Source organism: Pseudopodoces humilis, chromosome 1 (assembly GCF_049639895.1).
Source record: "Pseudopodoces humilis isolate 2021_Gansu_Grassland_sample_001 chromosome 1, ASM4963989v1, whole genome shotgun sequence".
NCBI lineage: Eukaryota > Metazoa > Chordata > Aves > Passeriformes > Paridae > Pseudopodoces > Pseudopodoces humilis.
In genome coordinates this window covers 127,960,676-127,972,140 of record NC_142200.1, presented here as the reverse complement: position 1 = coordinate 127,972,140, position 11,465 = coordinate 127,960,676, and the positions used below count along the sequence as shown (strand labels likewise).

At 46.7% G+C, this 11,465-nt stretch overlaps 1 protein-coding gene across 1 annotated transcript in view; it reads left to right on the top strand.

Moving 5' to 3' along the window:
* The first annotated feature begins 9,913 nt into the window (after window positions 1–9,913).
* COL1A2 (collagen type I alpha 2 chain) overlaps window positions 9,914–11,465 on the top strand; it is a 39,054-nt gene continuing 37,502 nt past the window's right edge. The window contains exon 1 of the mRNA XM_005518806.2: window positions 9,914–10,106. Coding sequence (XP_005518863.1) covers window positions 10,037–10,106 — 70 coding nt within the window. The 5' untranslated portion in view covers window positions 9,914–10,036. The remainder of the gene's footprint in view (window positions 10,107–11,465) is intronic.

Genomic DNA, 11,465 nt, shown 5'->3' with positions numbered 1-11,465 from the left:
CACAGCATTCCCTTTTGTGTTCACCAGCTGTGGTCAGCTCAGAGCAGAGCAGTCTGTTCCCTCAGGATGTAACCCCACTCTGCACCACTACCTTTCCTGTAGGGCAATAGAGCCTCATTTCCACTAAAGACAGGGCTAAATTCCCGGCACTGTTCCTGAGACAAAACCTGTTGACTTCCTGTGGTGAATCCACTGAGACCGGATTCCACCACACTGTTACATGAGTGGGGCCACAGAAATTTCACCAAGACCTCCTAGTTCTTGATCATTCTTTCTGTAATTTCTAAAATTATAAAAAAATTGGAATAACTTTAAAATATAGTATCATTTGTAAGACTGCAGACATTTGTACCTGGACTTTGCATGTACTTGCACTGCAAGATCTGTCCAGATCTTATCCATACACCCTACTGAGAATCTTGTCACAGATAAAAAGCAATTTACAAATTAAAATAGTCTCCACTATATCTGTTTAGCACAATCAGACTAACTATTCTCATGTACAGCCTGCTCAGTAATATGGATTCTGTAGACGTGATCCTACTTTTCTCAGAGTCCCATAGATATAATACCTGTCAAGACTTTACCACTCAATTTTTGATAACAGTCTAAGGCATAATCTACTTTTCCCAAGAAAAATCCAGGAGAAAAAAAATAAATCTGCAAACCATATCGGAAACAAAAAATATTTTAAATACACAGGCTCAGGACTGATAAAATTATTAACAATTTAATGGATTCTATTAAGGCATCTGGTTTTATTCTGTGATTCTTGGGGTTGTCTTGTGCAAGGCCAGCAGCTGGACTTTGATGATCCTTGTGGGGCACTTCCAGCACAGGATATTCCATGATTCTGTCACTACTTTTAAAGAACCCAGCTTTCTTTCAATATTGTGGGGGGGGGGGTTTCATTCACAAGTACTTTGGAACCTATCAGGTCAGATCAAAGTGTGTCTAATGCACTGTCTTGTCTCTGATGGTGACCAATAAAATACATTTTAAAGCAACACATATAAGAGGTGATATTTAAAAATAGTCTCACTGTCTTTAGCTTCTTACAGTGCAGGAACTACAAGCCTCAACTCCCACTTGCAAATTTTCACTTTGTAGAGTTTCAAGGAGTCCACTGATTTATTACCTAATATTTCAAATATCCTAATAAAGTTTGACATGTGAAAATCACGCTGTGAAGGAAAAAAGTGGAGTACAGCACTACAACAAGGCTGCTTAGCATCTCACAAGACTATGGAGGAGTACACCAAGGCAAGGATGAGCAACCTTTCCCAAAGAGAAGAAAATAGAAGAGAGAATGGAGAGCTGACACTCTTTATCTATTAGTGGTATTTATTAACAAGCAAAGTTAATGCTAAGAAGGTATTTTGTGGTAAGGAATGCCAGCAACATTCACCCAAATGGATTCACGTCTGAAGCCCAAGAGACTTCAGTAAGGAGACACTTGCATCCTCCCTACCTGCCTGCCCACTACATTTCCCCATAACATTGTAGCCCACTTCAGCAGAACTGATGGAAGAATCCACAAAGATATAAAGATTCTGCAAGTTTCATGAAACGAGCAGGTTAGCTAGAGGGAAAATACTAAAATCAGCATCTCCAAGAAGAAAAGGCTTCAGTGTGAGTCCAAAACTGTCCAGTTTGGTTTACCAGCTGGCTAATAAGTACAAATATGCTGGTCTGCTTGGGGTCAGCACTGACATGGGCTGCTTTTGCCCAGCTGATAGCTGCAGAGTAGGAAGCTGAGCCTAGTGAGAGGAGCAGGTATAGATGTAAGAGGGTGATCTAGGAGAAAGGAGAATCTGAGGGTTTTAGGATGTTTGTCACACATATTCTTCTGAAGATGTGTGAGACGGTATCACACAGAATCCCACACACAGAACATTCTGAGCTGGAAGGGACCACAAGGACCCTTGAGCCCAGCCCTTCAGTGGAGAACTGTGACCTTGCCTTGGTTATGGGCACCATGCTCTGGCCAATCTGTTGCGAGGTCTGTGGGTTCCACCCCTCGTGCAATCACCCTGGGCTTTTTACAAAACCACATGCTCTTACAACAAACAACAGCCCATTCAACTGTATTAAGTGCTTTTAACAAAGCACAACCAGCTTTAAAAATGTTTGTAGGGAGAAACAACACTCTACTGCATGCCATTCATTAATTCTACCACTTAAAAATGGGAATGTTGTGGTGTACAATTCTGGTGTACAGCAACCTGATATTCTCAGCCAAGATGTATATGAGTGATTTCAGCTGCGGGGATTCCACATTTGCCTCTGTGTGACATAAAAATACGCCTTAATTCCTTGTATTCAGATGCTATAACATTTTTCCCTAGTCTGCAGCAGTAGATTTATCTTTTCAGTGAATAGGAAAGAGAAAGCTGTGAGAAGGACATCCAAAATTAATCAACACATAAGATTTCCTGTGCATTCTTCTTCCAGAATGAGAGATTCTAACTCCATGTGAAGCAGAACAGAGATCTGTCTGCAGTTGCTGTAGGAGATGAAAGCATTTCAGGATGACAATTGGTGAAAAGTTTTAGTCATGGAAAAGCCTGGACTGACCGGGCAATGTTGTTGCTGAATACAATTTAAATCTGTATGCTGCTTCATTTTTCAAAGTAGGATTTAAATGCACTTGAAAATTACCCCCACAGCCTGTGGGAATTTAGTTGCTTCAGAAGCTAGTTTCAGTGATCTGCACTGTCTGAAACAAGCCTTTACTTGCACTGCTGCTTATTTTTTACTGTCAGTGTGCATACCAAGTGGGATCCGTATAATGAACAATCAGGTTGAAGGTGCTTCCATTACTGAGACAGATTTCTTTCCATTAAATTATGGGTTATATGCTCTTTGTTGTAGATGAAAATTGCCACTTGATCTGCAAACTACCATTTATTATTATGCTAATTGAAACTCAGGACGTGAAGATAAGAAAAACACTGATTCTTTTCCCACCTGCAGTAAACTGTTATAGTTGAGGGCTCTTTTAATGGTTTTGGTTTGTTTGGGTTTTTTTAATTCTAATTGTGCAGCAAACATTTTCTGTGGTTAATTTCAAGGCAAGGTACCAATAATTTGGCAGATTCCTCTAATATTGCCTGTCTGATTTTGATTACAATAGTAATTGTATCAAGCAATAATTAGAGCCTTATATGATACTGCCCACAACATTCCATGCAAAGACATATTCACACAGACCAAATACGACCCATGATCATGTTTGCTTGCTTTCAACTGCTCCACTGATCTCTACCTGTTATGTTTTGCAGTGCATTCTTGATTTATGCAGTTCTGAGTTATCGTTCCTAAGCTTGTTGGGAATGTAAAGGAATGGATCCATACTGATCTCTACAAGTGACATTCATTGCATTTTTGTTTTATCTCATATAGAAAACTCTGAAAGTTCCCAGGGGCTGAGGCTCTGTAGATCTCAACTCCATAAAGATGCAATTCAACCTTTTAATATTGTGATTTGATCCCTATTTCAGCAATTATATTCTAAATAACAGGTGGTACAAGCTTGGCATACCAGACCTCATGTCTGAACTCATGAACTTATTTACAGTCCATCTACACACATCCATTAATGTGTGTTCATTCAGAGAAATTATTCTCACCAGCACTATTTTAATTTGCTTTACTAATATTTGCTGAGATTGATGAGCATCTTGAAGGACCACCTGGCTTTATTTCATTCTCGCCTTCTGTTTGAGTTGAGAATTTTGATTTCCTTGAGTCAAAATTTTAAGGCTGGCAAATAGAACAGGGAAAAAAATTAGATGGTTAAAGCTGAAATCTGAAAAAAAAAAAAAAGGTTCAAAATTCTGTGATATGGGTTAAATACTTGTGAGATATACAACTATAGTGAATATTGAATTATTGAAGTCAGTGTGAGTTTCCATTGAATTATCAGAATGAGAAGAAAATCAGAGCCAGTGTGGAAGGATGTTTATAACAGACATGCAGGTTTATGGCTTTATTAAATGAATTAGAAATTAAGTCCAAATGATCTTAAAAAATAAAGTTTTCAAATTAGCTTTCTGATGTAAAGTAAGTTAGCATATCAATAATTTCATTTTTTTATCGGATGAATTTCAGTGTCACAGAGCAATAGATTGAATTGATAATGACATGAAAAGAGGTCAATGCATCCTGAATTTACTTAAACATGATAAATTAGTTTGGCTTCAGTAACAAGCAGCTGAACCTTCTATCAATAGGTAAACTAGGCCTTTGTTCTGACTTCCTCAACTCCTAAATGTGTAACCTTTGAGAAAAAAAATAAGAAAAGAAAAAAAAAGAGAAAATAATGATATATACTTTGGGTAACTTAAATACCACCCAGAAAGCTCACTGATTGCTTCTGTGGAAGTTAACCTCTCTAAAAAAGAATAGCTAGACATCTCAGTTTTAGTAAAGCAGCCTTGAGTCATTCTCTTGTTTGCTTTTACTGATGTATAATTGAAGAAAGTTTTCCATTAAATTTATCTACTGATCCCTCTAACAGCTTTTCCACAGGGGCTGCCTATCAGTTGCTTCTTTTTGAGAACTGATGACCATTAATCCTGCTAAGGATAATGGATGATGATTTATTTCAGACACGAGACAGCCACTGGGGAACAGAAACTAAATGAAGCAGCAGCCATAGCTGTTCACATAGAACCTGTTTGTTTCCCATTAAAAGTCAGTTTGCTGGACTACTTCTCAAAAGCCACTTAAATAGATTCTAAAAGAAGTGTCTTAAAATATTGAAGTATTAGAAGTCAATGGCTATGAGTTCTTTTCACAAGGAATAATGTTCCTTCTTCCTTAACATTTAGTGGCACCACATGGACTCCCTCTAAATTATGATCCCTGGAGCAGCCAAGTCATGGCTCTGTGTGCCTGTGCCATGCTTTCACATCTATGAGTACTTTCAGTGTTATATAGGAACAGTAGGACAGGCCACAGGAGCCTTAACACACCTGGCCCTTCAACACTGGATACAGAGGTCTGCTGGAAGTTCCTTGCAGTATCTTGTCTCACCACAGGATTTTTCTGTAAGAGCATAGCACAACCTTTTTTCTTTATTTCTTTTTTTCTGGTTTTTCTTTTTTTTTGTTTGTTTGTTTGTTTATTCCTTTTTTTCTGTTGTTTTTTTTTTGACTAAGCAGTCAAGAAGAAAATAGCAAACATGACACAATGAGATGCAGTAAGGGAGATATATGGTACCACTTCCATATTATCTTCACTGACAATGTACTATTCTCCTTGTTAATGCACAATACTGACTAATGAAGCTAAGGTGTGAAGCCCAGAATCATAAACAATTCAATTAAAGATAGCTCTAAGGAAGCTGATATGGCTACAGAGCAGACATCAAGCAAAAACTTTCCAAGGTTCAGCTTAGTGTTGCATGAAATCATAGAGACCCTCCATATATCCATACAAAGGATATAGAATCTACAAAAGGAAGATTGAAGCTGGATCACATCACTGAACCAGCCCCAGTACTCATGCCACAGGGAAACCACTTCCCTTAGGCACCTTTGCTGCTCACCCACTGCTGCTGTACGGTGGGGCATGCGTCCCTCATCTGAACAAATGTGTGAAAGTTTGTTGGAACAGATGAAAATTAATTAATAACTTACTTGTACCAACCACAAACACTGTTGCTCTCCCATTCACATCAGCTGGAGGAGAACTTGAACCTGAGAGCACACCAAATGCAGCTGTCCACCCTGGGGTATGAGGTTTGGGGACAGCCTAAAAAGACGCAGATCTTTCTCCAAATTTTAGCATTGTTCTGTGTTTTCTTGTAGTAGGGTACTGGCCAGACAGTATTAAATTATTTGGCTGGATAATTGTTTGGTCCCTCTACACCACTCTGGTGAGATCCCACCTTGACTCCTATATCCAGCTCTGGGGTGCCCAGCACAGGAAGGACATCAGCCTGCTGAAGTGAGTCCAGAGAAGGGCCACCAAGTTTATTAAAGGAATGGAGCACCTTTCCTATAAGGAAAGATGAAGAAATTTGTGTTTGTTCAGCCTGTAAAATAGAAGACTTTGGGGTGACCTAATTGTGACCCTTCCAGTACCTGAAGGGAGCCTACAAGAAAGACAGAGAAAGAGGATTTACAAAGGCTTGTAGTGACAGGACAAGGGGAAATGGTATCAAACTGAAAGAGAGCATATTACATGCTGAGAAAAAATTCTTTACTGTGAGGTTACTGAGGCACTGGAACAAGTCCAGAGAAGTTGTGGATGCCCCATCTTTGGAAATGTTCAAGACCAGATTGACCATCCAATCTGGTCTAGTGAAAAGAATTCCATAGCAAGGGGATTGGAACTAGATGGTCTTTAAGGCCCCTTCCAGCCCAAACCATTCTATTATTCTATGATAATGGCTCAGTGATTGGCTCATAAGTTTTGAAACAGCATGCAGGGAAAATGCTTCCCAGTATACACATTAAAAAGTTTTCATTATTTTTCATCTGTATTCTAACAATTTTTCAAAATAATGAGAAATAAATCTGGTTATAATGAGAAATAAATTCCAGGTTGACATCACCTTGAAACTCCTCTCTTTTAAAGCCTGCCCTAACAGCAAATCTTGTAGAGGATAATTCTTTTTCTTATCATGAAAGTTTCAATTTAAATTGTGCCATGGGCATTACTGGCTTTAGTGTGAAATAGTTCCTTTAAAAAGGTATGATCCAAAGGGAAAAAGAATTCTTAGATGTTTACTTCTTTAAGCTGGCTGATCAAATCAGTTCTGGTATGCTAATGGCTCCAAAAATTTTCATGTTACTTGTATTACTTCAGAAATACTTGTACTAGTAATGATATTTGCACACTAGCAACCATTTACCATAATTACATTTTATGGAAAAAGTATTTCTGAATTCATATTATAGAACCAAAGTTACTAGGCACTACTTTTTTAAAGAAATAGTTTTTTTCTTTCCCCAAGTTTCTAAGATTATTTTTGCATGCTCAGGTAGAGAAGATGAGCACTGTAGCCTGTCTTCACAACAGAAGCTGTGGCAGTGCCTCTGTGACAGAGATACCTTGCAGGAAGATCAGCATTAATAGGCCTTTGTCACTTACCCTAAAATCATTTGGGGTGGCTTGAGTAACTGCTGATGCTAGAGGGAGAAGAGATTCCTCTCTTTTCCCCCTCATTTTTCCTTGAAATACGATGACAATAGAAGGTTGAAACTGAGGAAAATGGCCAAGGGCTCCATAGGTTCCAAAGGCCAGGAACATGTCATGGGAAAAAATCCATATCAATTAATTATTCTTCTGCATCTCTTTCATTCTGTCCATATGCAGCAATCCTGAAATGGCTGGAGTATACCGAGAATTCATCTCTTTGGAAGCCTGAGGAGTCTCATACCATCTCAAATGCTTTTGTGTGTTGCTGAACTTCTGGTTCCAGGTCTCCCTCAGTCATTTGTATTATGGGAGATGTGGTGATTGAAAATCCACATCTTTGCAGGGCTTTTCTGTTCTTTGGGTGGGAGCTTGTCCTCCCTGTGTGAAACTTCATGGGTAAGATGGATGAGAACAGTGGCTTAGTTTTATTTGGTCAAGGCACATGTGTCTGCATCCTTGCACCTTCCACATATTTCATTAATAGAAAATGGCTATCATTTATTGAAAATGTGCATAAAATAGGTTTGTACATATGCATTTAGAACAGGTTTGTCTCAGAAGTCTCTAGTTACAATTATAATCCTTCAATAACTGTTCTAGTGATGCATCAGAATCAAAATAAAGAAAAACTGCCAACAGAGTCAATGAGTGATTTCAGGGAAAAAGTTCAGAAAAAAACCAAACTATTCACTGAAAGTGGTATCAGGAAATACTTGGACTTGAGCCACAGTGCTTTGGGTCTTTAATAATAATACTTTATTACTTTAACTTGTTTGAAGCTCACTGAGCTGTTTTAGGTATATGCTGGTATAAACTTTCAAATCGTTATCTTCAGCGTTCAGGTTAATTTAAAATCTTTCTTGGTCACCATTCACATGAAAGATAAACTGAAAGAATACTCGTGTACCGTTTATGCCGTACATACATACTTTTATTACAGTGTTTCAATCACATAATTTGTTGTGCTACCATTTTGTGGTCAGACACCACACTTCGTTGGATCACCTTTTCCTAATGCTGTGGATTTTCCTATCCAAACCACAGGCTTTTCCATTTCGCCGGCACTCTGGATAGCGAGTATCAGTCCTGTCCGCGGAGGCAGCTTCAGGCAGGCTGTGCAGCCGGGAGCGGCTGGCTCGCCGGGACACGCGTGGATGAGTGGCAGAGGGATGCTGCTTTCGGTGCAGGCAGTGCCCCTGAGACGCGACCCCTGTGTGGTCCCCGCTCAAGTGCACATCCATGACCCATCTTTCCCATGTTTTCTGCACACGTGCCCCCGACGGCTGATAAATAGGGTCTGGATACACCCCCGGCACCTCCCCTAAGCCAGGCTGAGGGCGAGACGACCCTCTAGGCTGCGGGGCGGTCAGGAGGCGGTGCCGAGCCGCTGTCGGGAGCTCTCCCGGCGGCTGTCGCGGCTCGCTGCTGTGCCTGGGCAGGGTCCGCCTGCTCGGCGACCCGCGCCTGGGGGAGGGAAGGGCAGCGAGGACGGGCGCTCTCCTCGCCTTTTCCGCCCCGAAGAGGTCCCCCCCACCCTGAGGCGGGGCTTCTGTTTGCTTCGCCGTTCCTTCTGCTCGGGACTCCCTTCGGCGAGCGGAGGGGGCCTGGGAGGTGGGGGCTGCCCGCCTTGGAAGAGCCCCTGGGCGGGGAGGCGGGCTGGCCGCGGCTGCCGCTTGGCCTGGCCGGAGGCACCACGTCAGCTTCCCCCAGCCGCGGGGGCCGCGATGGGCCACCCCAAGTGACTGCAGCCCCGACCCCGGTCCCGGGGCCCAGGAACGGTGGGGCAGCCGGCCCTCGGGGCACAGCGCGGGCAACTCCTCTCACACCCACCTTGGCCCCCCTCCTCCGCGAAGAGAGAAGCCGTCTGGCGGGCAGACGTGGCAAACAAGCCCGCCAGCTTTCCCTCAGCTGGGTGGGCGGGTGGCCGTCGCGAAGGGGGGCTGCCCATCCTCTCCCCGCGCCCGGACAGTCCCGTTCAGCAGGCCGGGAGGCGGGGAGCGCTCGGGGCGGCGGCCGCGGGGCACCCCGGGCTCCCCTCGCACACACACACTGCCCGAGAGCCGCGGAGCAGGGAGGGCAGCCTGGTGTGGCTCTGCCCGCGCCCTGGACGGAGATGTGTCCCGGAGAGAGCAAACAGCGAACGGGCTCCGCCGCGGCTGGGGCGCGCTGAGGAGCTGTCGGTGTCCCCGGCTCTCGCTGTCCGCGGGGAAACGCCGGGGGCGCGGGACCCGACTGACCGGAGTGGGGTCGTGCTAGGGGGTCTGGGGAGAATGTCGCCTTATGCTTTTGGTTGCAGTGGGACTGCGGAGAGAGGTTGAGCGGGGATCCAGCCTCCTCCCGGCTGCCCCGGCCGCCCCCCCGCGGGGCGGGAGGCGCCGCAGGCCCTGGACAGCTCCCGCTTTGAACGCCGTCGGGGCGCTGCCAGCCGGCTGCCCGGCCACGCTCCCGGCCGCGCTCCCAGAAAAGCGGGGCGAGAGGGGCGTGGGACGGCTGAGGGGAAAAAAAATAAAAAAAAAAAAAAAAAAAAGGAAGAAAAGGGAAAAAAAAAAAAACCGAGACGACGAGTCAGATTTTCCTTCCGAAAGCCTCAGTGTCCACGTCCTCAAAGCATGGAACCAATTTAGAGTCGCCGCCCCCCCGCCGCTGCCGCTGCCAGGGCTGCCGGGGAGGGCTGGAGACACGGGGCACGTGATGGCCTGGGCGGCGCCGGGACCCTCCTGCGGTATAAGTACGGCGGAGCGGGGCTGGGTTAATTTAGCGTCCCTGGCAGCAGGTTTCTGCTAAGGTTGGAGTTACTCCTCGAGACTGTATGCCTGCGTCCCACAGGCGATAGCTAACCAACCGACTCGGCACCACAAGGAGTCTGCATGTCTTGCAACTAGACATGCTCAGCTTTGTGGATACACGGATTTGGTTGCTGCTCGCAGTAACTTCATACCTAGCAACAGGCCAACGTAAGTGCTTTCCGCTTGTTTGTGGCAGGGGTGGTGGCAGGGGTGGCTGTCCGGCTCTGCGCTCTGTGCTTTGTCCCGACGCCCGCCCCACGCACGGCAGTCTGCGGGGAGTTGCCTCTTCCCGAGCGATAGAGACCAGCTCATAAACTGCCACCTCCGTCCCAGATCAGACTCTAGATTCTTTCTTTCCCTCAGAAAAAAAGATGGCAAATGGCCAACGAGTACCCCCTCTACCAAAAAAAAAAAAAAAAAAAAAAGAAAAGAAAAAAAAGGGACAACCCACAGACGGGCTCGTACCTGGAGGAGAACGCAAAGCCTCACCTTCACATACAGATGCAGGCTGGGAGGAGAGTGCTTGCTGCGAGCGGAAGAGACTTTTGTGAGACGTGGGGCGCGCTCCCCGAGGCAGGCAGGGAGCCGGGGGAGCGGGACGGCGGCGGCTCATCCATCCATCCCTTGGCTCCCGGCCGGGGCTCCGAGCGGGCAGGGAGCCGGGGGAGCGGGACGGCGGCGGCTCATCTATCCATCCCTTCGCTCCCGGCCGGGGCTCCGAGCGGGGCCGGCTCCGCGCGCGGGGCGCCCCCTGCGGGCCGCTCGGGGCGGGCTCGGAGCCGGGGGCTCCGGCTGGGGGGCACCGTGTGGGGCGGGAGGAGGCAGGCAGGGAGGAACAGTGCTCCGCTCTAGCGGGAAAAGGGAGCGCGGCTCCCTGAGGGCTCAGCGCAGCGCTCCGCCTCTCGTTGGATGAGAATGTAGTGCTCCCTCGTCGCAGTCAGCGAAGCGCGCACACACACACCCACACCCCGCACACTGAGATGGGACGGAGTCGCGCCTCGCCACTCGGCTGGGGGCGAAGCGGAGCCCTCCTGCAGGGCAGCGCCCTGTGAAGAGCCCCCCGAGCCCCTGGCCACGGTGGCTTTGACCCGGGGTTTGGCTGCGTTCCAGGGCGGAGGAGGGTGGGAGCAGCCGTGCGCTGCCCGCTCCTGGCGCCGGGAGCCCCCGGGGTGATGTCCCCCTGGGATGATGTCCCCTGGAGTGATGTCCCCCTGGGATGATGTCCCCCGGAGTGATGTCCCCCTGGGATGATGTCCCCTGGAGTGATGTCCCCCCGGGGTGATGTCCCCCGGAGTGATGTCCCCCTGGGATGATGTCCCCCGGAGTGATGTCCCCCCGGGGTGATGTCCCCCTGGGATGATGTCCCCCGGAGTGATGTCCCCCCGGGGTGATGTCCCCCCGGGGTGATGTCCCCCTGGGATGATGTCTCCCCGGGATGATGTCTCCCCGGGGTGATGTCCCCCGGGGTGATGTCCCCCGGGGTGATGTCCCCCGGAATGATGCTCCCCGGAAGGTGCCCCGGGTCGC